This window comes from Carassius carassius, chromosome 9 (genome assembly GCF_963082965.1).
Source record: "Carassius carassius chromosome 9, fCarCar2.1, whole genome shotgun sequence".
NCBI lineage: Eukaryota > Metazoa > Chordata > Actinopteri > Cypriniformes > Cyprinidae > Carassius > Carassius carassius.
Genome location: NC_081763.1, coordinates 29,622,803 through 29,649,859, shown reverse-complemented (window position 1 = coordinate 29,649,859; position 27,057 = coordinate 29,622,803). Strand labels below are relative to the sequence as shown.

The following is a 27,057-nucleotide window of genomic DNA, read 5'->3' as shown; positions in this document are numbered from 1 at the left end:
AATGTTCAGTCATACTGCTCATAGATGTCTTTGGTAACTGTTATGTAGCTACTATGCGCAAATACTGTAACTATTCATATTTTAGCAAGAAAATGCCTTAGAACTTTTAAAGCTATGCAATTATTTAATTAACAAATATTAAATAAATACATTGAATAATTAAAATCAAGCTACATTTAAGGTGAATTGTTTTAAATATGGTTTAAACCACAGCATTAGTTTTGTTAATTTACAAAATCATTTTAGCTAGATTTGCTGATTTTTTTATATTAATGTTATTATATATTAATGTAAAATAGGCAATGTGTGTGATCAAAATTATGTACTTTAACGTTATCAATTTGTAAAGGAACTTTGCTTTTTACCAAATGTAAAGGCAAATTAAAATATTTGCCCATTTCTAATATAATGTGTAAAAACAAACCAACCAACAAACAAAAATATAATAGATATGATTTTTAGAAGGAATTTATTATGCATTCATGTACTGTTTTCACAATTAGTTGATTGTGTTCATTGTTGCTGCTACAGTCAAGGCAAATAGCTTTGTAGAGAAAAGCAGAGAAACACACACACACACACACACACACACACACACAGATAATGTCTCAACTGTTACATTCTGTGAACCACTTAAGTACAATAAATCCCATTAATCATTTATCTTTTTACCTCCCAATGCTCCCATTTCTGGATTTCCCGGTAGAAGGTGTTTCCTGGGCATTCTGTGGCATCGCTCTGCCTCTGTCCATATAAGTTTTAATCTGAGGACAGTTGTCCTCCGTTTATATTGCAGCTTGGGAAGCCGTACCGCACCATGTCCATCACACTCTTGACAGGAAGGGTGGAGGTATATAATCACAGATGAAGCAGAACCCATAGCTTATAGAGTTGTACCCTTAAGTATGGGCTCCGACCCAATTCCAGCCACGGCCTTCGTATAGGTTTCCATCAGAACCTGTAACAAAGCTACTGGGCACAAACAATGATAATTATAAGAAATTAAACCACACAATCGGCTTTATGGTCGAAACTGGGACTTTCTTAACCTGTATCCCATGTCAGACCATCCATTGGTTTGCTTGTAGCGCTGCATGTCACTGGCACATTGGTGGTGCAAGGCCTGGAGGGTTGATATGTGGTGGATTAAAAGGTACGGCACAGGGAGAGACAGACAGAAGGGAGAACCACTGCATCTCCCCATTGAGACCTCGTAATGATCTTGGGACAGACTTGAGAGGGAAAAACGCAATATGAGAACATATTATTGCTACTGACAGATGGTGGTGTTTAGATGATATTATTAAAATATTTATAATTTAACAATGCTAAAAATAATATAAAATAGTAAAAATTGAAGGTGCAGTATGTTAAATTAAAAGCTAGTGGTTGAAATGGTTACTGCAGTCCAAATTCAATATATTGGATAGAGTTGTTTCCCTCTTCCCCTTCTCCTCAGACTCACACCGGTTGCCAGATTGAGGACATGTAACAGGAACATAAGGTGATTAATTAGCTATCCGCTGATTAATTAACTCATTAGTTCCTTGTTTGGTATTGTGTTCCATTCCATTGTCCAGAGTTCCATTGTCTTGTCTAAGTCTGTGTTAAAGGATTAGTTCACCCAAAAATTTGCTTGTGTTTTACTCACCCTCAAAAGCTGTGGTTGCTGTGTAAGTTTTGAATTAAAGACTGTTCTCTTGGATTATTTGTCTTCTTGTGCTACTTAGCTGCCTGTAACTGCATTGATATATCCTCATTTTAATAAACTTTTTGTCATATAATTCTTTTGTTGTAATTGGCAGTGGGTGAAATCCCACAAACCAAAACAAAAACAGACATTCCAGCACGGAACACGCATTTCAAAGTGGAAAAACTGGCTGTTCCATTGCTTTTCATATCTGCTCTGTTTCTTAGTATTTTTATACTTTAGTTCATTAAAAAAACTACTGCACCATTAAGTCAGCTTAAAATATATACTTAAGAATAACAGTAAATAAAAAATATAGCAATATTTAGTAAGACATTGAAATATTTAAATACATATTTCAAATATTTTAAATAAATAAAACAGTCTGTTAACATTAGTCATAAGTAAACTGATTTAGTTGGTGGTTTAAAACTATAAAATAATTAAAAACATTGAAAAAGTTATATTAAGATGTATTCATAGAAATAAATATTGTTTAAAATATTTTTTATAAGTCATCAGTGTAAAATGGTTAACATAAATAATTTAATTAGCTGAACACACATAGACAGATTGGTCAAACCCTTGGTTCATAACATCGTCCAGCCTCTTTCTCTCAGACTCATTTAAGTTGCGACGAACTGTTAAAGCCTGGACCATTTGTCTTTTTTAGCAAAGAGAAGCTGACAAGCTTTTTGAAGTTCATCCTTCGTTTCTGACTAATCAAACGGGCGCTGCGTCGTCAGGCTGGTGGCTGAAGTAACTATTCAGCAAGTCACTCACGATGGTTAGACGTGGAAACTTCTGACTCGAGGATGAAGCCGTTCATACTGACGATTGTTAGGGCAAATCAGAGACCTTTGGGGTTGCAATGCTATCCCAGAAACCTTAAGTGCCAAAAGGAACAGTGGATTGCTAATTGTGGACTTGATCTAGAAAAGAGGCAACCAGGTTGTGGGTCAAGGTTAAAGGGTAAAGGCCTTGGATGGTGGACTGCAGCCCAGCCAATATATTGTTCTTGTGAATAGGTGGAAACGGTGTTAATAAAGCTTATATTTTACTATATATCGAAGCAGCCCTTGATATCTAATTTACTTTGTGATATGTTCTTAGGATACACTATTAAAAATCAAAGCGCTTCAAAAGGTTCTTCAAGCGATGCCATAGAACCACCATTTTTTGGTTCCACAAAGAACCATTCAGTCAAAGGTTATTTAAAGAAACATCTCTTTCTTACCCTTTTATAATCTGAAGAACCTTCTTACACCACAAAGAAGCTTTTGTCATACAGAAAGGTTCTTCAGATGTTAAAGGTTCTTTATGGAACCATTTAGAAAAAAAGGTTCTTCTATGGCATCATGAAGCATCTTTATTTTTAAGAGTTTAAACAACCTGACCAGTTCACCAATTAGAAAAATAGCTAGGATTTTCATGGAAATTTCAATTTCAATCTTATTTGATAGAAGTGAATTCAGGTCAGTTGGGAAAGTTTTGACATCGAAATGACTGGAACAAAATGTCCCAATTATCCTGGATAAACCATGTTTTTTATAATCCAAAAAAAGTGTTATTCCTTGTTCTGAAACAGAGCGCAGTTTAAAGATCACTAGTCCTTTCAGTCCATATCATTATACAGTTATCATGGGATCAAAACTAGGCGCAGTATCTTAATCAGCTACTTGTTAAACATTTTGCAAATGATTGTTCAAAACTTACAGATGAATCAGGACAATAATAAACTAGGTCCAAAAAAAATCATATTGTGGTTGTTTTACTTCAATAATTACATTCAAAGCACAGAATCATAATTTTTACTTGTGTAAAAAAAAAAAAAAAAGCATAAAGTTTTTATGCGTCTGATTCTTGGAACTCACTGCCATGTTTTGTTTTTTAGATCATTTTTCGCATAACGGCTTTGGATTTGTAAAGTTGTTCAGGTGTAAAGAGGATTTTTACCATTTATAAAGTTGACCCTAAACAGCACATAACTGACGATAAACACATACAATAAACAAATGTACATACAAAATGTACATATTGATAACATAACGAGTGTTTGTGTACAGTTCATGGTATATGATTATGCAAGAGCACACATAGCCAAACTAAACTCAAAAAAACTCAACGAGTTCAACGTCTCTTTATCAAAGTTCCTCGCTTCATCATTCTATATCAAGTTTTTGTTTCTCTCTTGAACAGAGAGCAAATTCAAACTCCGGTTGCTTCTTTTGTGTTTGCGCTGCATAGCAGGAATCACCAACAAGACCTCAGCGATCCATTCCACTGTCGTCCTGGGGTTGCCCTTGAAAACAAGCCACTCGTAACCGTTCACAACAGTCCAGCTCCTCCTGCAGGAAAGAAAATAATCAAACATTGAAGTCATTATAGACCCATCATACTGGCAACATGTGACATGTGGACCAGAGTACTGAATGAGAGAATGGGGAAAAAAATGCTTAGTCACTGGGAACTGACTGGCTCCAGTGTTATATCTAGGTTTTATGTATAAACAATTACAGTATTCTATTAATATTTTTAATTGAACTTTAGATTTTTAATTTTTCGCTGGAAATATAACTACTGTACTATATGCTAATATTATTTTCTAATATTATTTGCAAATATCACCCATGTTATTCACATCTAAACTGGTTAGAAAAAATCATTTAGAAATTGCAATTAACACACTGAATTAAACATGACATTTTTATGTAGAAAGACTGAAATTGATTTTCTTGTAAAACATACTCCAATAATCTTTTTATTTGGTTTGTTTACAACTTACAAACATGTTACAGTGTATATGTGTGGCCTAGGTGATGCGAGCTTAGAAGGAAAGTCATCTCAGAGGCGAAAAAGCGCCATTTATTTTTGATGATGGATTACAAAAGTAAACTATGTCCTAGAATTATCCAGGCTGTTGTTGTAAATAAGAACTCATTAAGTTCTTATTTACTCTCTTTATTTAGGCTCATCCTTAAATGACAAGCCTGGTTAAATAAAGGTTAATTATAATAATATTCACAAACAAATCACATAAAAGAAAAAAGTAAATGGGGTCCATTTTGATTTCATGTTGACTTTAAAAACAAAATTTTACCAGGCTCTCCTCTCGCCCCTTTAGGTCATGCACTCGCTGCTTGAGCAGTTCCTCCAAACCAAGCGATGCATCTCTGCAATCGTTCACACCACGGGGAGAGTCCTCAACCAAGCTTCAAACATACATGATAAAAAAAAAAACCTGTCAGAAACCGCGTCTCAAACTACAAAATCTGATGTAATTCCACCAGAAAACTGCAGATTTGTTTTCATCATGCAACAATGCTACTAACCAGCAGAGGGTACCAAGCACATGTTCATGTACAGAGGAATGAGGCGAGCGAAGAACTGACACCAGCTGCTGAACCATCCCCATAGACAACACCGTATCTGAAAAAGAAAGTAGGATCGAACATGAAATTCTAGCTATATTTCCTTCCAAAGTTGTGAATTTAACCTAAATGCCAAACTGGGATAACGCATAAAATATTTGTGAATAAAGCACAGTTTCCATCCAACGAGTCAAAGAGAACAAAATCGTCACATAATCTGGCACTAAATATTACTAAGAAAAGTAGGAGAAGCATCAAAATATTATAATTTTCAGCTATAATAAATTCAACAGTAAATTTTTAAATGACCTAAACAACATTTGAGATGCTGTGCAATGAAATTGATCCCCTGGTTAGACAAGTTATCATTTCCCATCATGTAAACGTCACATGACTTTTTCGATGCACATGAAGAAATTTAAGCGGTAAATACTTTTCCGTCTTCTATTATTTGCATTAACTCTTTTTCAAGTCAAAAACCACTTCAATGGAGCGTAAAAACCTTGTGAATTAAGGGATTTTTTTCTACCGAATTTTGGTGTTTTCATTACTCGTTTATAATGCAAAATTTCAAAATGCGCATAAATGCGCAAATGCGCATAAAAACAGGGCAATGGAAACATAGTTACTCATACAATCTGACTCATGATGGTCTAGCCCAGGGGTGCCCAACCCTGCTCCTGGCGATCGACTGTCCTGCAAGGTTTAGCTCCAATCCTAATCAAACACACCTGAAGCAACCAATTAAGGTCTTCAGGCTCACTCAAAAATTAAAGGCAGGTGTGTTTGATTAGGGTTGGAGCCAAACCTTGCAGGACAGTCGATAGCCAGGAGCAGGTTTGGGCACCCCTGGGCTAGCCGAATGCGTCCAGATTCAGCACTACCTTTGTGTTCTGGATGACTGGTCAGAAGGTTTAACAGAAGGAACGCGGATTTAGTTCTCAGTTTCTCACTGTCTGACTGCATCCCTCTCATCAGCACTGAAAAGCCATCATGTGACAGGAAGTCCCGCAGACCTGCTTCCTGTTCCCGGACTAAACCTGCGAAGAGACAAGAGTTGTAGATGCTTTACTTCAGAGACAGTATAAAGAGGAGACTTGCTGCTGGAAGCCTTTCAATAGAAAAAAAAAAAACATTGTTGCGTCGCACAAAATATATACCGTTGGTTTATCAGCATTTGAAAAGTAAGAGCAAACGCTTTCCATGTTTTTTGTCGTTAACATCAAAGATTGTGCATCCCATCAAAACCTACAGTATTTTGAAACAAACTAGTCAATCAGTAAGAGCTGACAAATCAGATGTCCCTGCAAAAACCATGAACGAAAGAGAATATTACCCAGAGTACATTAAAACTAGTTGTTTTCTCAAAAAAGGTCAACGCACACATGAATTTGTTCTTGTATCTGCATTTCTATGCAGAGGAACCTAACAGCTAATTTCATTTAAACATTACTTAAGATGACTAAAACGAGATGATTAGATGATTTCTAATGACAAAATAAATTTTAGTTCAAAAGTTAATAGCAAATCCTGATGTGGTCATGAAAACATGAATATCCTGATATTCAGTGTAAAATCTTGCTCAATACCAAATCAACATATGACTTTATTACAGGTAAATATATGCACATTTATACTTACAGGACACTGCGTAGAGTGCTTTAACTCGAACTGTGCTGTTTGCGTCGTGATCTGTGAGTTGCAGGAGTTTCAGCAGCGCCCCCTGGTTTAACAGGTAGAACTGCACCTCTGGCATATTCTGGGCACAGCTGGCAATAAGCTGAGCCGCCCTCCATCGAATCCCGGCCTCGGAGTGACAGAGACACCGTGACATACACAGATCCAGCCCGCCCAGCTTCATCAGATCTGCAAAACACACAGAGATGTGATGCACGTGTTACAAGATGACAAACAAGGAGGTTTGAAAGGCAAACACACACACACCTCTGGCATTGTCCAAGTTCTCGCAGAGCTCAGAAAGCATTTCCAGCGCTTCCTCTCGCTCATCCTCCTCTTCCTCCTCCTCCTCGCTCTCTCTTCCCCTGCATTCATCTCTACTCAGCACTTCCAAACACTGTTTCATTTGCTCGACCTCATCCATCTGTCCTTTACACACTTCTGCAAGAGCTCCTCTCAGAAACTCAATCCTCTAGAAAAAAAAAAAAAGAGAATTAGACTTCTATTTGGATAAGAGAAAGTACTTCAATATGCAACACAAACATCAACACAACAGAAAACACTTATAAATCTGTCGGGAACACATTTCAGAGATTAGTAGAAATATTTATTGTCCAATGCATCACGATTCTCTCTTCAACGATTCAAATTTATATCGAAATAGATCTATGCATTAGTGTGAATGCAGCCTATTAAAACTGCCACTGTCTATGACCTCAACATTAATAATGAAAAGACAATAATGCAGTGGAAAAAAAAGAAGAACCCATAACTATGATTGTCTGTAAACTTTCGGAAACTTAAAGCACTCTCAAATACTGAAAATATTTTTTGTTTATCACTTGTAATTGTCTTTTTCCCCTTATTACTTTTTGAAACTATACGCAGTCTGTTACATTCTAAACGATTGCTTTATTATTAATTTGTAAATATTTTTTTTTAAAAGCAGTCTGCTTATATAATTTAATACAAAAGCATGAAACAAATTTGCTAAAAATTTTATATGAAATTGTAGCCATGTGGAGTAATATTTAAAGCTGAGGATGCAACACATCGTGATGCATCATTATATCGAATCACTGACATGAGATTCGTGATCTAATTGAATCGTGAAGCCAGTGAAGATTCACAGCCTGATCAGAGATTGCATGGTCGGTGAAATCACTGTAGCACCGTGAGCTCATCGCACCTCTTGTGTCATGGGTTCTCGTGGAGCAGGACCTTCAGACGCAGAACCAGCCTCCACAGCCATCTGAAGCACACCTTGCAAATTGCGGGGGTGATTCCTGTTACCTCTGCCTTCTGCCATCTAAGGAGAACAAGACAACATACTCTTTCGGTTTGCTTTTCGAACAGATCGATTTTAGAATATTCAATATTTTAATAGAATTTTAAGAGACACAAAATCACATGTTACAATTTGTAATTCTAAATATTTGTTTGGTTGACTTTGTGATAAAGTCATGTTGAGACCAATTTTTAATTCATTTTCATTATTATTTATTTCACTTAATGGCTATTTTGTCACAGTTGTTTTTTATGTGATACACAACACAGGTAAACATTTCTTTCTTTTCATTTACAGTTATATTTTCACATACATTTTTCTTCAAGTATATTTATTTTATTCCACTTTCAGATATTTTATCATAGATAATGTTGTAACGTATTTATCCCTATTTTTTAACTCACATATGAAATGGCCAAAATTCACTAATTTGGGGTAAATTTTAGATTCAGATTTATTTCATTATAAAAATCTTTAGAAACTATAATAAGCTTATCTCATATTTTCTCTAAACCATGTTTTTATTAGGTATCAAGATCTAAGGCACCCGGTGTAATTATATCTATATCTTATATACACACACACACACACACACATATACATACATATATATAAATATATATATATATATATATATATATATATAATTATAACGATTCACATTCAGAAAAATAAGAATCGATCAGAAAGCATAAGTTAAAAATCAAAGGAAATAGAATATAAACTAAATTAATTACGGAGATGCACAGAAGAACAGAAAAGTGGCATGTAACGTTAGGCCTTTTTACAGACTCAGGCTCAGAAGTGCATTCAAATTCATAACAACGCAATATATTAATTTATTTAATATATATATATATATATAATATATTAATTTATATTATTTAACTTGTATCTCACATATAAGCGTCCAACAGCCAAATATACAACGAAACGAAATCATTTTCTAGTCTAGGTAACGTTACAAAATAGAGATTAAAAAACAAACAAAGCTGACTTACGTTTGTAGATGCTGTGTGCCAAAGTTTAGTAGCGGTATCCGTTACACGCTCGTGTGTCAAACAGTTTCCAGCAGCAGAAGTAATAACGTGCTCGGCTATCAGAAACACCGCTAATATAAACTCTTCATCGCGGCTCCAGAAGCTTCCAGATCTTTGCGGCACGGCGGCGCGTGTGGAAACCGTCGACGCGCAAACGCGTCATCAACTTTACCGTAACGACTTGGATCCTCCTTTTAACCCTCTGTTGGTCGCAGTTAAAAGTGAACGAGCACTTTTTTTCCTGTAAAATAATTGTTATATATTTTTGTTTAATAATATTTGTACATTTTTGTTTTGCATTTTGAGAGTATGGTACTGCTCAATATTTATGCAATAATTATGATAATATTTTCCCCATTGAAAATAATAATAGCAAAAATAAGAAAAACAATTCAGAGCATTTTTATATTACTTTTCAAATATGGCAGTATTTCATGTTAAAATAGAGAAAATGCCAATTTCTGAATGCAGATTTGTGGCATCTGATGGGAGAAAAAAAGGGGGGGGGGACCTTCTGCAATTCCATGGTTTTAGCCACTTTAAATATATATATATATATAATTATTTCGTTTCGTTGTATCATGTGACAGGTTTTTACACTGCTAACTCATCTTTGCCTTTTATTTGATTTAATTCTTACTTATATTTTTTATAAGTAACCTTAAAAATATATAATTTGGTTTGTACAGCAAAATACATATCTGACCTTTTTTAAGTGAGTCGCTAAAGAACCGACTTAAAATATTAAGTGGGCGAATGGTTTAGAATGTTTACGGTAAGGTACAGAACGCGTCCAGTGTTGATGGCGTATGTGTGGGTCTCCGCGCATGCGTGTTTGTCATTGTCCGCGAAATGGCTGCGCTCGTGGGCGTCCGCGCGTGCCTCTCCGGTAAGTTACAAAACGTGTTAATTTTGCTCTTCGCGTGACATTGACATTGTGTCCACGCTACGAGTGTTTTGCGTGCAGACTCTATCATCTGTGCGTGTATATGTGAATGTGAGTGTGGACAGAGGAAGGATGCTGGTGCGCTCCACAAGCAAGGTCAAACTCCTCAGCCTGTGTCTTGTGGAGCAGCTTTAATGACTGCAGTGCATCAGCTTGCGCATGCATATATAACTTGGAACCCGTCCTGTGTCAAGATTAGACTTCTGGCATATTGTTTCAATCTCGTGCTATTTTCTAACAGCTGTGCAAAGAGACTAATGCTTTGATTCATTGGTTTTGCAGTGGCTTGATTTAATGCGATAATAAGCCCTGATTTTAAATAATGTTATAAATATTATGTACGTAGATGAACTGTTGGGTTTGTGTGTGACAAGTGACATAAAGCAGAATTTCCCCTCGTGTTTTCCAGCTCTGCAGTTGACCTCCCCGAGTTTACTGCACAGCTCTTACAAACTGGTGAGTGTTTTCATCTTCAAATGTTCAGAACCTCATGCAATAATTTCATTATCGTAGGGAGTAAAGTCAGATAAATTATGTCCAAATCAATTTCTACTTAAAGCTAACAGTCAATCAAACTGTTATATAATTTTTTATTTATTTATTTTTGCTATGTATGAACCTTAATGTCAGTAAGTTATAATATTTAAAGGAACATTTTACATAAGTAGTGTTTTTTCCCCTCTCTTAGTGTGCAGTTCCTCTTAGTCGAAGGAATTTCGCAGCGGAGGCAAAGAAGGTTTTCTCTCGTAGTAAACCCCATTTGAACATCGGGACCATTGGTCATGTAGATCACGGCAAAACCACGCTGACCGCCGCCATCACCAAAGGTGAGCTGATGACTTGCTTTCATCTCATAATAATCACAAAGTGGTGCGCTGACTGTGTTTTCCTCATGTGTTTGAATCAGTCCTTGCTGAGGCCGGCGGTGCTCGTTATAAGACATATGAGGATATTGATAATGCTCCTGAAGAGAAGGCTCGAGGCATCACCATCAACGCCTCACATGTGGAGTACACCACCGCTAACAGACACTATGCTCACACCGACTGCCCCGGACATGCTGACTACGTCAAGGTATTGCACACAGAAAACACATCTGAATACACTGCCATTCAAGGGTTTAGGGTAGCCTGAATGCACTGTAAGTCGCTTTGGATAAAGTCGTGCGCTAAATGTATAAATGTACGTTCAGTCAGAGAAGAAGTTGAACAAGGATGCATTAAATTAATCAGTAAAGGCATTTATAATAACAAATGTTTCTTAAGCAGTCAATCAGAATGATTTCTGAAGGATCATGTGACACTGAAGATTGGAGGAATGATGCTGAAAATTCTGCTGCGCATTACAGAAATAAATTACATTTTATTAGAAAACGGTTGTTTTAAATTGTAATGATATTTCACAACATTAATGATTTCAAATTAATGCAGCCTCGGTGAGCATAAGAGACTTATTTTACTTGTGTGTTCGTACATTATCATTGCACCTGTGTTATAAGAGCACATCTCTCTGTCTGAAGAACATGATCACAGGCACCTCTCAGATGGACGGCTGTATTCTCGTGGTGGCGGCGACTGACGGTCAGATGCCACAGACGCGTGAGCACCTCCTGCTGGCGCGGCAGATCGGCGTGGAGCACGTGGTGGTGTTCGTTAACAAAGCTGATGCCGTGGAGGACAAGGAGATGCTGGACCTGGTGGAGCTGGAGATCAGAGAGCTGCTCACAGAGTACGGCTACGACGGAGAAAACACACCAGTTATTATTGGATCGGCACTTTGTGCTCTAGAGGTAAGAATAGAGGCGGATGGAGATGGAGATATTTGATTATGCCTCCTATAAACAGTCATATTGTGAAATATAATCATTACTAATAACTAAGCATCAAATGAGTGTATTAGAATGATTTCTGAAGAATCATGTGACTGGAGTAATGATGCTGATAATTCAGCTTTGTTCACTGGAATACATTACATTTTAAAATGCATTCGAACATAAGGCAAACATTTGTTTAAGTTGTGATGTATGTAAAGGCAGTGGTGAAGAGACTGGAATGATGTGTTTTTTTGAACTATGATTGTGTGTGTGTGTGTTCAGAACAGACAGCCGGAGCTGGGTGTTAACTCCATTATGAAGCTGTTGGATGTGGTAGATAATTATATTCCTTTGCCAAAGAGAGATCTGGATAAGCCTTTCCTGCTGCCTATAGAGGGGGTCTATTCTATTCCAGGTCTGTGTTTTCTTCTTGTGGTACTGCTGGTGTAGTATCTGTGTTTGAAGTTGCTTTGGGTAAAAGCATCTCTAAATAAATGAATGTGTTTTATGTTTGTGTGCTTGACTGTATGAATCCTGTGTGCAGGTCGAGGTACTGTGGTCACTGGGACACTAGAGCGAGGGATGATCAAGAAAGGAGATGAATGTGAATTTCTCGGACACAATCGCAGCTTTAAGACCGTCATCACTGGTGAGAAATGTATTTCCTGCTCAATGCATAAACATGCATTTTATCTTTATAGGCAGTACTTCAGTGTGCAAAATACATTTAATATATTTGATATGGATCTTACATCTGTGTTGTGATACAAAAAAATAACACCCTTTGGTATTTGGTTATTATAATATGGTTATTGAATATATTTTGGTTATTTATATATATTGAATATATTTTTTTCAATATATTAACATATTTAAAACCGATTCACTTCTATTATGGCAAGCTAACTTGAAACACAAAGAAAGTGGTTTTTTTTTTTTTTTGTATTAATTTGAACATGTTCTTGAGCTTTGGTGCTCATCATGCTGTTAAAATTGTTTTCGTTAATTGAAATAAAATATCAATATTAGATTAAAGCTTGAAATTGTTGCTTTCAAGCTTGGCGGGCGTACACGGTGCGATTTTTGCTGTCGTTCGAGTTTGCATGCGATTTTTTTCAATCGTGTGGAAATCGCGTATGCTCGTATGGTCGGGGCTCGTGTCATTTGCGATGAATTACGAGCCGAGCAGAGTGGCTTACGAGCACTTCCCGACCTCCCGATCATTTTTAAACATGTCTAAAAAGTTTGTGAGCTATCGGTTTAAATTCGTGACATGTGTGCGGTTGAACGAGCCGATTTGTTGATTTATCTGAAGTAGAGCCCGACCGATATGGATTTTTGGGGGCCGATGCCGATATTAACTCGAAAAGAGCCGATTTATAAGCCGATATTTTGATTTAAAAAATAATCTGGATATTAGACCCATTTCCTATAAACTGCACTTACACAACATTCAATAGCAAAATATCTGCCTGTTCTATGTATGTGGGCTGTATAAACCATTTTCCAGAATGGATTATGTTAAAAAAAAAAAAAGCCTTAGATTACAGTCTCAATGACTAAACAATTGCACATCAAAAGTATATATTTTTTAATGATCAAAAAACAGTCTGGTTTTAAACATTTAACACTTTTACTTTCTTCCAGTTGAAGCTGGTTTTAACAGTCTGTGTGTGTACTGTAAATAAATTATAATACTAAAGTTAAAGTATTTGCAGAAGTAGTCCCACACTTTGCTGCTACAGCATTCACCTTTTTCAGCCATCTGTAGGCAGAAAGAGAGACATAGAAAGAATAAGCATGTGTATTAATAATATCACCATGTATCATTACTCATGTCATCATTAGAATTATAATAATAATAAACAGGGATCTCCTACATAGGCAAAAATGAGAAATATATATTTTTTATTTGTCAAGCAATAGGTATTACCTACTTATATTTAACAATATTATTTCAACATTTTCCTGTTATGTCTGTAAAGCTGCTTTGAAACAATATGTAAAAAAAAAAAAGCGCTTGTTCAGCTCACATTTATTTACATGTCCCCTCTGGTTTAATCATTTCTGACGCACCTACTGTAGTCACTATAACTACACTATATTTACTCTCACAGAACATCGTCTTGCCTACTATTACCGGAAGATTACGGAATCAATTCGAAGTTGAATGGTTAACGTTAGTGTCATGAACACACCGCTGTCAATTTTGAGAAGAACCACCTTCAAACAAGTTAATAGCAAGCATTTAAGGGGCCTGCTAAAAAGGAAGCTATTAGCGTTAGAGTAACGTAACCAGCCTGAATTCACCAAATTAGGGTAGCCTCTTCTTCCTTGCTTTTCTCTTAATTCTCATCAGCAGGACTAGCGCTATCGCTCGCTTCTTACAATGGGACAGATACATGTTTGCTGCTGACCGAAAGGAGGAACAACAGACTATGAAAGAGCTCCCGCTAAACGTTTTTAAAACTCCGCCTACGCCATAGCGCAGCGCAAATCGCGTTGTATCTGAAGGGCATCGCTGAAACCAGCGGCAAGCGCCGTGCATACCGCGTCCTGTGTGAAAGGCCCAATTACGCGCTCATTATGTGGGAAACACACTGCAATAGAATAAGAATAAGTTAAACCCTAACGTTATAGTTTGACCTCCTATTAACGTTCGCGCTCTTCCACTGATAAACATGGTATTAGCTTTGTGGCTAATCTAATATAGCAATGCATTAGCGGCTGTAAGTCATGTTACAGAATATTTAGAAGTGATAATGATAGGACCGTTAGCTAGAACTACCACACAGTTTTTATATACAGGGTATGAACTAAATCTACAATCATTTCACATGACGAACGACAGACTCACCGTCAAAACAGTAAGTTACATCTCCATGGCTTGGCTGATCGCTTTCTTCTGTAGTGGACTTCTGGCGCTGTTGTTAACTCTGGAGCTGCAGAGCTCCCTCTGGTGGGCACACTATGCAACACTCATAACATGAGTGAAGCATGAGACTCTGTTTCTCATGTTTCATCGGCCGTTATAAATGCCGATGCCGATTTAAATGCAATTAGCTTATATCGGCCGATAATATCGGCCGGGCTCTAATCTGAAGTTGACCAATCACGAACTAGGAAAACCACAGAAGAAGAAACACGAACAGGGCAGCGCCACGGCGAATGTGGACTATTGACCAGGAGGATAAACTCGCTGAAGTCTGACAGGAACAGCGAGCGCTGTATGATGTTTCTAGCAACGTGTACTATGCTTTTTAGTTCTCTCTCTCTCTCACACGCATATGTAGTTTATAGGGACTCTCCATAGACGTAACGGTATTCTATACTGTATATCCCCATACACTACCTCTATCCATTACGGAAAATGCATGTTTAAAATTTCTATTAAACACCGTATAGTATTTTTTAAAGCCATTTGGTTTACGAGGGCACAGGAATTGTCCTCACAAACCATGTTTACATTGTAATACCTATTTCAGATATTTATAAACCTACAAGAACACACACACACACAGGGTGACCAAACGTCCCGGTTTCCTATTGCTGAAAAATAACATGTACGTGTAGGAAACAGTCACAGCTCGTATCAATATTTTATATGCAGTTATGATAGAGGGAGAGCAGTTATATTAGGCGCGTTCGACTTGAAGCAGTGGTGCTTCAAGTCGAACGCATCTATCAACTTCGTGCGATTGCTTCTGGAATTCGCAGGTTGTAAAATCGTGTCGTATATCATCTCGTCCGTACGATTTTCAAATAAACTCACTCGTGCCGTGTGCGTGGACATACGATCTTCCGACCATCCGAATTTGCACCGTGTACGCCCGCCTTAACTGAAATAAAGTTCAAGTTGAAGTACTAAAATTGTTGAATTAAAAGCTAATTAAAATATTGCTGAATGCTTTAATAGTGTACAAATAATACTAAAACAACAAATATAATCATTATTATTATGTGTTTAATTAGTAACTTCGGTTGTTGTGTGATTTAAGTGTTTTTAAGCCATAATAATAAAATAAAAATATTAGGTGAAAAGTGTATAAAGTTTCCTAGGCAACTAACTGAAATAAAATAAGATTAAGTTGATGTTCTAAAACTGAAATATAAAATAAATTAATGCTGAATAGAAATGTTTAACAAAAGACTAATAAAAATGACAAGCACGTAATAAAATTACTTAAACTATAATTAAAATGAAAACGGAAAAGATAAAAATAAAAGCTCTTTTAAAAAATTACTTAATATTATAATAGTATATAAATAATACAAAAACAACTAAATTTTATTATTATTATTATTAATAATAAGAAGTTGCTTTAGTTCTATGGTGTGTGTTTTAAAATATAATATGAGATGAAAATGTAAAGAATCTTGCCTTGGCAACTAACTGAAATAAGTACTAAAATGGCTCAAACTAAAACTGGAATACAGATGATTTAAAGCTAAATAAAAATAAATTACAAAAGCACAACAAAATGACTAAAACAAAAACTGAAAATATGAAAGTAAAAGCTATTTCAAAACCTTAATAATATAATAGTATAATAATATAATAATATTAAAACAACAACAAAGAAAATTACAAATTTATTTTGTTGCTGTGCCACGTGTTTTTAAATACACTGACATTTTCACTATATCAAGAAATGATGTGGAAACATAATGGCTTAAATCAAATATTTTAAGCGGTTAATTATTTTTTTGGGGTCCAAGAGGCATGTGATACAGCTTCACGCAGAAATTCAACTCTGATTGCTCTGATCTTCTCTGTTTCTCGCTCATCCTCTCAGGTATTGAGATGTTCCACCAGTCTCTGGAGCGGGCGGAGGCGGGCGATAATATGGGCGCTCTGGTGCGCGGTCTGAAGAGGGAGGATGTCAGGAGAGGCATGGTGATGTGCAAACCTGGATCCATCCATCCACACCAGAAGATCAAAGCTCAGGTGTGTGAATCTAAAAACCGTCCTCTGCCCTACTTCACAAACCAATCAATCAATCATTTAAACTCTTTGTGTTCAGGTGTACGTCCTGAGCAAAGAGGAGGGCGGCAGGCACAAACCATTCTGCACAAACTTCATGCCGATCATGTTCTCTCACACCTGGGACATGGCTTGTATAGTAGAGCTGCTCCCAGGGAAGGTACGTTTTAGCTGAGCAAATATAATAATAATATCAGTGCTAGAAGGGTTTGCTCTAAATCTGTCTTTTTCTCCGTCTCTCTGTTCGTAGGAGATGGTGATGCCGGGAGAGGACACGTCTCTGATCCTGGCCCTCAGACAGCCCATGGCTCTCGACAGAGGCCAAAGGTTCACTCTCAGAGACGGCAACCAAACCATCGGCACGGGCCTGGTCACAGAAATCCTCCCCATGACAGACGACGACAAATACAACTGGGGCTGAGAGAGAGAGACGATGTTGATAAAAGAGGACACTCTTTGAGACTCTGGCGTCTGAAGCCTCTTTGGACTTGAGTTCTAGAAATGTTACTCTAGAATTTGAATTGTGGCCCTGTTTATATCGCAAAAATAAATCTGTTTGCTAAGGAGGATATATGTGTCCCGATTGATAATGTCTTCATGAACCCTTAAAAAAATGTAAGCCCACCGGTTTTCTACATGAAGAAGCAAGTATAACTCGAATTAGAAATTTGGAATAATTTCTGTCTATTTCAGCACATCAAAATGTTTAAATTAAATTATTCTTTAAGCTGTCAATTATTCACAAGGAGAAAAACAGTACATTTGGGAAAGTTTTCAAATTTAAACTGTACTTGGCTTGTCATTCCATGCTTTTCATCTGCAGACACGCGCTGGGTTATTTTTCAGTGTGTTTTCATCTGTCTAAAAAATGTGGCTAATGTAATAAAATTATTTCATTACATCCGTAGACTCAGCTTTGTGTCTGTTTTGCATTTAACCACCTTTCAACATTCTAAAAAAATTTAAACCGAAAAGTGTTCAGTGATTAAGTTGCAATATACATATTTTTAAACGTGTCAAACATGTCTTGACATTGAAATGGCAATTTTAATGTCCCAGTTATTCCTTTAAAGCGTGATGTTTAAATCAATACATTTGAGTGCGTTGGTGAATGATTTTAAAGAATCTGTGCTTGAATTTTGCGTTTTGACAGTAAACTCATTCATTAGGTCTTTGTTGTGACAGATATTTTAATATTAATACAGCAATTAAACAATATATGGTGTTCAGGAAGCTTTACAATTGCAACCCAGTTGGTGACTTTAACAAAGAAATGTCTTGGGTTGTATCAAGACTTCAAACAAACAAAACCACATAAAACAAATGACTAATGTGATTTACAGGTGTTGATCATATAATTAGAATATCATCAAAAAGTTCATTTATTTCATTAATTTCATTCAAAATTTGAAACTGGTATATTGCATTCATTCACTACATACAGACTGATATATTTCAAATGTTCATTTCTTTTAATTTTGATGATTATAACTGACAAATAAGGAAAATCCCAAATTGAGTATCTCAGAAAATTTGAATATAAATTAAGACCAATACAAAGAAAGGATTTTTAGAAATCTTGGCGAACTAAAAAGTATAAAAATTAAAAGTATGAGCATGTACAGCACTCAGTACTTAGTTGGGGCTCCTTTTGTCTGAATTACTGCAGCAATGCGGCGTGGCATGGAGTCGATCAGTCTGTGGCACTGCTCAGGTGTTATGAGAGCCCAGGTTGCTCTGACAGTGGCCTTCAGCTCTTCTGCATTCTTGGGTCTGGCATATCGCATCTTCCTCTTCACAATACCCCGTAGATTTTCTATGGAGTTAAGGTCAGGCGAATTTGCTGGTCAATTAAGAACAGGGATACCATGGTCCTTAAACCAGGTACTGGTAGCTTTGGCCCTTTGTGCAGCTGCCAAGTCCTGTTGGCAAATGAAATCTGCATCTCCATAAAGTTGGTCAGCAGCAGGAAGCATGAAGTGCTTTAAAACTTCCTGGTGTACGGCTGCGTTGAACTTGGACCTCAGAAAACACAGTGGACCAACACCAGCAGATGACATGGCACCGCAAACCATCACTGACTGTGGAAACTTTACACTGGACCTCAAGCAACGTGAATTGTGTGCCTCTCCTCTCTTCCTCCAGACTCTGTAACCCTGATTATCCAAAGGAAATGCAAAATTGACTTTCATCAGAGAGCATAACTTTGGATCACTTAGCAGCAGTCCAGTCCTTTTTGAAGCGAGACGCTTCTGATGCTGTCTGTTGTTCAGGAGTGGCTTGACACAAGGAATGCGAAGCTGAAACCCATGTCTTGCATACGTCTGTGTGAAGTGGTTCTTGAAGCACTGACTCCAGCTGCAGTCCACTCTTTGTGAATCTCCCCCACATTTTTGAATGGGTTTTGTTTCACAATCCTCTACAGGGTGTGGTTATCCCTATTGCTTGTACACTTTTTCTACCACATCTTTTCCTTCCCTTCGCCTCTCTATTAATGTGCTTGGACAGCCAGCCTCTTTTGCAATGATCTTTTGTGTCTTGCCCTCCTTGTGCAAGGTGTCAATGGTCATCTTTTGGACAACTGTCAAGTCAGCAGTCTTCCCCATGATTGTGTAGCCTACCGAACTAGACTGAGAGACCATTTAAAGGCTTTGCAGATGTTTTGAGTTAATTAATCGATTAGAGTGTGGCACCAGGTGTCTTCAATATCGAACCTTTTCACAATATTATAATTTTCTGAGATACTGAATTTGGGATTTTCCTTAGTTGTCAGTTATAATCATCAAAATGAAAGGAAATAAACATTTGAAATATATCCGTCTGTGTGTAATGAATAAATATACAAGTTTCACTTTTTGAATGGAATTAGTGAAAAAAAATTAATCTAATTATATGACCAGCACCTGTAATTTAATTATTTTACTATTCAGATAACTGTATTCATTATTTAGAAATACATTTGAATAATGTATTTACATTTTAAGTAAGATATGACCAGTATGTTTCTTGATATTTTTGTGGTATCAGTTTATATCTTAAAAGTATAATACAATTTACTTAGTCTTATTTTTATTTTTTTTGGAATACATATTTCTCCAATCAGATCTTATGAACTAAAAGCAGTTTGAACAGGTCATACAAACAGTTGTTTAATGGTCTACAAACTACGTGAAATGTTATTCGCAAGCTTTTAATATTCTGTCATATGACATTTCTAGTGAAATATTCATCGGGAGACTGAATACAGGATTTGATTTGATTGGATAGCGTGAGTTGATATGTTTTTTGGTCTTTGTGCCTTTGGTTGTGTGTGTGTGTTTGTGTGTGTGAGAGAGAGAGAGAGAGAGAGAGAGCACAATAACAGAAATGATTAAACAGTCCATTTTTCAATACTTACATGTAAAAAAAAACTATTATACTAATAGTTATTATACTATTAAAAACTATTATGCATCCTGTAGCTGTTAGGTTTTAATCTTAAAGATAAACTCAAGGTTTGTCTTTTGTCTCTCTTTAAATTGCAGTTTCACTGCAGCTGTCTGTTTCTCTGCATCTCTTTGATTCATTCTCTCTTCTTCCATCCTTTTTTCTCTAGATCAGGACTGGGATTCCATTCATCTGTTCATATGAGTCTGAAACAAGCGTTTACACACAAACTTTATCACATGTAAAGAGACACGCATGTCTTTAACACACACACACACACTCACCATCCTCCATGTTACTGTACGGACAGTCTGATCCAACCATAATTTCATACGACTCTGAAAGGAAGGATATAATATATATATATATATATACACCTAATATTTTGTTTGTTTATTTCATTCCAAACTGTACATGTGCATACAAACACATAATGAAACACTTGCCGGTGTCTGTTTGGTCTAGAGCGAGATCTTGTTTTTGATCTTCATCAGGATTGATATAGTCTGTGGCATTTTTAAAAGAGATTATCACACATTATCACATTCATTTGACTACTATGTGTTAAAGTGAATAGAATATCCGATCCCTGACACCCATTTGGGTGTGTGTTTGATCCCTCACCCTCATCTTCAGCGTCGTGCTGGAACTGCTGTGTCTGTGTGCGAGGCTGAGCATATAAACACCCCTCCATGTTCTCATACGACTCTCCATCTGAAGAGAAAAAGAGACCGAGATACTACTTATGCAACGTCCTTCTCTATAGGACTCACTCCACAGTCTACAGCTTTAATCAGCAGACAAAGTTTTGGGATGTATATTATGTTTAGTAGTGTTAATTAGGGGGGAAATCTTATTTTCGGCTAAATAAATAATTATGCCATAGACAATTTCAGACTTTTTTATGCCAGTGTCCTTTTTAGAACTGTACAATACAACAGGTTGTTATTGTTAACAAAAACTCCAATTATGCAATTGTATGCAATTGAAATAAATCCAATAAATAAAACTATAAATATTAGATGGAAAAACTAAATGAAAATTAGAAATGTCAGTTGAAGCACTAAATTTTTTTTTATATAAACAGAAATATATAATTAATAATAATAATAGAAATTACTAAAATTTAAATTATAATTCAAATAAGCTTCACAGTGTGCTGTTTGAATGCATATATATATATGTGTGTGTGTGTGTGTGTATATATATATATATATGAAGTATTGTGTCCTCCCTCACCTGTATCAGTCAAATTGCTAGGCAGTTGTAGGGTGTTGTTGTGAAGATCCTCTGGCCCCACCACTTCCTCTTCCCCCATTGCATCGGGGTTAAGATAATCTAAAACCACAACCATTTAATTGCACAGTAAAACCACTCACATAATTACTATTGGTCAGGAAATACCTTCATCTGCAGAAACATAATATGTGACTTTGTCTTGATTGCTGTAGATAGCTGCTTCTACATTCTCATAGGATTGTGTGTCATCTGTTGAAAAAACAACAATTAATTAATGACTGCCTTTTGAAATGTATAATGTCAGTGACCAGTTAAAAAAAAATTATAAAGAAATAATACTATGTTGAAAACTATGATTCGAACATCGTCTAACTAAGCTTTATAATGCATATAAAAGTTATTTTACCCTTTTTGTTTTCATTGGTAACCATATGTCTCTGAGTATTGCTCTTAGTGTACCTGTGACAACACATTCAGACACATGAATTAACCATCTTCAGTGCATAAAAATGAAGGGCAAGGCTTGAATTGATTAAGTAATAGTTCACCCAAAAATGAAAATTTGCTGAAAATATTTTCTTTCTTCGTCAGAACAGATTTGGTCACTTGCAGTGAATGGGTGCCGTCAGAATGAGAGTTCAAACAGCTGATAAAATTGAAAATTGAAAAACATTGAAAAAGTAATTTTGTCTGAATCAGGAGAGAAATATGCACAGATCAAGCAGTTTTAATAATTCATATCAGCTCTAAAGTAATATATCAGTGGATTTTGATGTGAGAGAACACCAAGAAATGGACTTTTTCACTGAAGGAAGCTTTATTATGGATTATGGACTGGCATTTTGGCCAGCGATGGGTTAAGGTTAAAAGAATGTTAATGATGGATTTGTTTCTTACAAACATGCAAGTTTTCATTTCACAAGACATTAATTGATGGACTTGAGCGGTGTGGATTATTGTGACGTTTGGACTCTCATTCTGACGGCACCCATTCACTGCAGAGCATCCGTTGGTGAGCAAGAGATGTACTGATAAATTTCTCCAAATCTGTTCAAATGAAGAAACAAACTCATCTAGATCTTGAATGGCCTGAGGGTGAGTACATTTTCAGCAAATTTCTGAAAGTTATTTCTGATAGTAGTGTACATTTTGGCAAACATTTACCCATCATTTGACAAAGAAAGAGACAGAGAGTAAAAAGAAAAGATAAGAAATGATAGGGAAAAAAAAGAAAATGCATCACCCAAAGTCGGTGTAAGTGGCAAAGTGTTCGTTTGTGTTTGTCCGCTGCTTTGCAGGTGCTGCAAGAAATAATTTTTTAGACTGTGTGTGTATATATATATATATATATATATATATATATATATATATATATATATATTTAGTCAGCATGAAGTTGGAGTGTTGACTATTTCTCTGTGTGTGTGTGTTTGGGTGTGTTCACACTTACCATTTCTGCGTTGTTGTGTTTTGCAAACATATGTGAACAACACAATCCCAATCAGAAATGCTGACGCAGGAACTGTGTAGAGTATCCAATCAGGTCGAGATGCTAAATGCAACACATACAAATAAATGAATAATTGAATCAGCAATTGATTTATAATGACGTAATGCTACACACAAACATACCTGTGTTATTAGAGTGGTTTTTCACTTGTCTGGAATCAGGAATGCTTTGGGACACGTTGTCAAACTTAGTTGTGTTCAAGCCTGTGGACATGTTTTAAATGTTTTTCTTTAGAGCTGAACGTTCACTTCATCATGCTGGTTTATAAAAAATAATGAACACACTTCATTTTACCAGAGAATATTATTTCAATCATTCTGCTTCAGAATTTAAATTACTTCCTATGTATGAAATGTTAATAGTAATTTCTAAGTCTAAAATCTGAATTTGATTGAAGGGTTCAAGATAAAATTCTCTTAAAATACATGAAAATATGATTTAAATAAAATTAGAAGCTATTCAAAACAGCAGGTCTCTGCCACTATTAGGCCAAAAAATTTTAAATAACAAAATAAATAAATAATCAGTTGCTGCCTTAAATTTTGAAGTTCAATCAAATTAGTTTTTTGTTTTTTTTTCAAGTCATTTCAATTGAAATGATGTTAAACTGACTTTAAATAAATTGAGTTGAATCTTGTATAACTTCAGTGAAGTTGAAGTTGATTAAATTATTTGGATTAACTTAAAGTAATGCGGGAAAAAACTAAAAATGTTGCCTTAAATAATTTTGTTCAGTGTTGTGTTCATTCTGTGATTTTAACATTTGAATCAAAGTAGTAAAAAGGTTTTTTTTTGAATAATAATCTAAACATTGTTTTGCATTATTAGTGAAATTATTATTAGTGAAATTATAAGGAAGAAACTGAAAAGAATGTTTGACATTCAGATTTTTCACGTGGTTTGACATTTCTTTTGAAAAACAGCATCATCGTCTAGATTTGCTTCATGTGACAGTCTTACTCTTTCAGTCTTACTGTTTCTTTTCATACACGTACAGACCGATCCCAGGGGAGGGACTGCATGTAGTTTTCTCGGCAGCTGCCACATGTTTCCTTTCTTTAACACGCTACCCAGAAACAAATATCTGCAACTGTATTTTCTCTGAAGTGATGTTTTCACTGTTAAGGCCTTAACTATCAAACATGCACCCAAGCACCAAAAATTATACTGTACTCCATAATTTGAAGTGCAATGTGTGGAAAAACTGCATGGCAATTAATAGAGACCAAAACCAATGATGTATTCCATTCAATGTATTCAATGTCTAAATAAGTTGTAGTTTAATGCTTAAATTTTTAAACACACAACCACAATTTCAAAAAATTCTGCTTCAGCACACAATCTGTATATTACATGCATGATTATAGGTCAGTATTGACTACTGTGGAAGATACCCCTTTTTCTTTTTTTTAAACATTATATAAACTGTTTTCCAGATAAATATGAAATATCAGCACTTTACTAACTCCTCCTGTCTTTACCTTCAGAAATGTTCCCAACTGTTGTGGTCATCTTGAAGCATCAGAAAGAAGACCTTGATGCACACGCAAAGATGGGCAAACCAGAACTGACAGTAAAAGAGAGGAGGAGGAAGACAGATGTGGCGGAAGGAAGGAGAAACGAGACAAAAACATCAAATGTAAAAAAGGAGAAGTGAGAAAGTAAACATATTGTAAACATGATCCTCACCCAACATGTAAATGACTGTCTTCACAAATAAACTTTCACTTGTCTTATATGCTTAGCATTTAAATGGAAATATAATAATGTCAGTTATTTAAATTATGTACTGAAATTGAAATATATACGGTAAAAAATGCTTCTGCAGTTAACAACTACACTGAAAAAAACAATAAGTAAATTTACTTAATTTTTATTTGGCAAGTTTTTTTTTCAAGTAAATTTAACACATTTGGAAATTAAGTAAATCTACTTAACTAAGTTAAGTAAAAGAAAAAAACTAATAAGTACATTTTATTGAGTAAATTTTAATTAAATAATATTAAATTAATGCATTTAGCAGACACTTTTATCCAAAGCGACTTACAGTGCATTCAGGGTAACAATTTTCACCTATCGTGTGTTCCCAGGGAATCAAACCCCCAACCTTGTGCTTGCTAATGCAATGTTCTACCACTGAGCTACAGGAACACTTCAAGATTTTGCGAAAAATAAGTGCAAATTTCACTTACAAATCTGATATAATTAAGTAAAATCAGTTGTTCTTTTAAATATTTTGGAAAATTAATTTGGAAAAGTTTTTACACTAATAAAAAACCAGAGATTCTAGAAATTTCTAAATGATATATTTTTTTTCAAAACAGTTTTATCAAATGAGGATAAATAGTCTCTCACTTCTGTCCCTTTAAACCAGTTTACAGCAAAGACAGCACGAAGGACTGGATTCACGTGATAAATATTCTGCAATTAAGAAAACAGACAAAAGAAATTGCACTGTAAAACCCGATAAGTAAACTTTACTCAAACCGTTTGAGTAAATAGATTGCCTTGATATAAACCATGTAAGTTTTAAAACTTTGCATTTAAGTAATTAAGTGATTAACTAAGTGCTGATTGAGAATTAGTGATGAACAGCTGCTGTTAACAAACAGAATCACTGAAGAGAAACACAAGAACTACTACAACTGACTTCAGACACAGCCTTAGATGAAATCAACTGAAATAAAATACATGAAATCTCTCAAGATCTGTTTAAACAACCCCACAAACAGCATCACCAGCTCCACTTATTAATAACCAGACTGACTTTATTTCTGTCAGACGTCTACAGAAGATCTTATTGAGAATGAACTAAGGTTTAGATGTTGATTTATTGTTTCATTTGAAGTAACCATGTTAGAGATCAGTGTTTGCTTTAGTTGTCCTCTTGACCCTTGATATCTGTCTTAATCTTTTCTCTGGCTGTTATAACCCTGTGTTTCTAAAACATGTTTGTTATAACCTAAGAGCCCAGAAGAAATATCATCAGATGTTAACCTGTATCAAGGTGTAGGTTGTTATACTTCATATTGGTGATGATAATCATCAATTGTTGATCCGTACGGAGTCTCATCTCTGATGAAGTAGGTGTAGTGTAATTAGTCGAAGTGGTTCTAGTAAAAATGACACTAAGAGCCAGTGGTTCTGTGATAATCAGTTAATATAAAAATGACTTTCTAAACATTTTGTACACATACAGATTTCTTCTATGCCAGTAAGTGGTCAAACACAGACATTAATAATCAGAATATGAACCTCTACAATGGTGATGATAAAAACATGCTGCAATGTATGCTGGGTACTATTGTATTACAAAACTCATCCATGGCTCCCAGCATGCTCTGCAGCATTTTTTTTTTATGGTCACCATTGTTGAGGTTCATATACTGATTATTGATGTCTTTGTGTGACTGTTTGACACCATAGAAGACCACACAGTTTGAAAAGTCATTCGTATTAACTGATTATCACAGAACCATTGGCTCTCAGAATCACTTTTACTACAATCAATCTAATAACACAACACATATTTCATCAGAGATTAGACTTCTTACTGTTCAATAATTGATGATTCTCATCAACGATATAAAAACCTACACCTAGATACAGGTTAGCATCTGATGATATTTCTTCTGGGCTCTTGGGTTATAACAAACATGTTTTAGAAACATATGGTTATAACAGCCAGAGAAAAAATTAAGACAGAAATCAAGGGTCAAGAGGACAACTAAAGCAAACACTGATCTCTAACATGGTTACTTCAAATGAAACAATAAATCAACATCTAAACCTTAGTTCATTCTCAATAAGAACTTATGTAGACGTAAAGTTAAAGAAATAAAGTCAGTCTGGTTATTAATAAGTGGAGCTGGTGATGCTGTTTGTGGGGTTGTTTAAACAGATCTTGAGAGATTTCATGTATTTTATTTCAGTTGATTTCATCTAAGGCTGTGTCTGAAGTCAGTTGTAGTAGTTCTTGTGTTTCTCTTCATTGATTCTGTTTGTTAACAGCAGCTGTTCATCACTAATTCACAATTAGCACTTAGTTAATCACTTAATTACTTAAATGCAAA

At 35.6% G+C, this 27,057-nt stretch overlaps 4 protein-coding genes across 4 annotated transcripts; 1 reads left to right on the top strand and 3 right to left on the bottom strand.

The window, feature by feature from the left end:
- Positions 1-660: 660 nt before the first annotated feature.
- On the bottom strand, positions 661-3,366 carry pglyrp6 (peptidoglycan recognition protein 6). Its single transcript, XM_059559150.1, is given in 7 exon segments — positions 661-855; positions 858-969; positions 1,050-1,113; positions 1,116-1,138; positions 1,140-1,191; positions 1,194-1,232; positions 2,251-3,366. Coding segments are annotated over 7 exon segments (585 nt in total). The 5' UTR covers positions 2,351-3,366.
- Positions 3,367-3,445: 79 nt separating this feature from the next.
- hspbp1 (HSPA (heat shock 70kDa) binding protein, cytoplasmic cochaperone 1) lies at positions 3,446-9,232 on the bottom strand. The gene is made up of 8 exons (XM_059558862.1): positions 9,028-9,232; positions 7,928-8,047; positions 7,006-7,210; positions 6,703-6,927; positions 5,946-6,101; positions 5,023-5,119; positions 4,791-4,902; positions 3,446-4,038 (listed from the first exon to the last, which is right to left on the bottom strand). Exons 2-8 carry the CDS (start codon positions 8,045-8,047, stop codon positions 3,958-3,960), a joined length of 996 nt encoding a protein of 331 aa, XP_059414845.1. The 5' UTR covers positions 9,028-9,232; the 3' UTR covers positions 3,446-3,957.
- Positions 9,233-9,845: 613 nt separating this feature from the next.
- tufm (Tu translation elongation factor, mitochondrial) lies at positions 9,846-17,710 on the top strand. The gene is made up of 10 exons (XM_059558861.1): positions 9,846-9,955; positions 10,422-10,468; positions 10,701-10,839; positions 10,920-11,086; positions 11,532-11,801; positions 12,108-12,240; positions 12,370-12,474; positions 16,622-16,773; positions 16,850-16,969; positions 17,060-17,710. The coding sequence occupies exons 1-10, from the start codon at positions 9,919-9,921 to the stop codon at positions 17,228-17,230; spliced, it is 1,341 nt and encodes a 446-aa protein (XP_059414844.1). The 5' UTR covers positions 9,846-9,918; the 3' UTR covers positions 17,231-17,710.
- A 2,903-nt stretch (positions 17,711-20,613) lies between these two features.
- LOC132148672 (uncharacterized) lies at positions 20,614-24,557 on the bottom strand. Its single transcript, XM_059557371.1, has 9 exons — positions 24,466-24,557; positions 23,107-23,187; positions 22,925-23,026; positions 22,718-22,775; positions 21,881-21,933; positions 21,640-21,723; positions 21,475-21,573; positions 20,860-20,949; positions 20,614-20,741 (listed from the first exon to the last, which is right to left on the bottom strand). Exons 1-9 carry the CDS (start codon positions 24,494-24,496, stop codon positions 20,629-20,631), a joined length of 711 nt encoding a protein of 236 aa, XP_059413354.1. The 5' UTR covers positions 24,497-24,557; the 3' UTR covers positions 20,614-20,628.
- Positions 24,558-27,057: the final 2,500 nt, after the last annotated feature.

Coding starts and splice junctions, on each gene's coding strand:
- hspbp1 (XM_059558862.1), bottom strand. CDS start 8,047: ATGGCAGAAGGCAGAGGTAACAGGAATCACCCCCGCAATTTGCAAGGT. Junction 6,102..6,702: donor AGCACTCTACGCAGTGTCCT/GTAAGTATAAAT, acceptor GTCTCTTCGCAG/GTTTAGTCCGGGAACAGGAA. Junction 4,903..5,022: donor GTGCTTGGTACCCTCTGCTG/GTTAGTAGCATT, acceptor GTATGTTTGAAG/CTTGGTTGAGGACTCTCCCC.
- tufm (XM_059558861.1), top strand. CDS start 9,919: ATGGCTGCGCTCGTGGGCGTCCGCGCGTGCCTCTCCG. Junction 10,840..10,919: donor GACCGCCGCCATCACCAAAG/GTGAGCTGATGA, acceptor TGTTTGAATCAG/TCCTTGCTGAGGCCGGCGGT. Junction 16,970..17,059: donor TAGAGCTGCTCCCAGGGAAG/GTACGTTTTAGC, acceptor CTCTGTTCGTAG/GAGATGGTGATGCCGGGAGA.
- LOC132148672 (XM_059557371.1), bottom strand. CDS start 24,496: ATGACCACAACAGTTGGGAACATTTCTGAAG. Junction 23,027..23,106: donor AAACCACTCTAATAACACAG/GTATGTTTGTGT, acceptor TGTTGCATTTAG/CATCTCGACCTGATTGGATA. Junction 20,950..21,474: donor TAGCAATTTGACTGATACAG/GTGAGGGAGGAC, acceptor TTTTCTCTTCAG/ATGGAGAGTCGTATGAGAAC.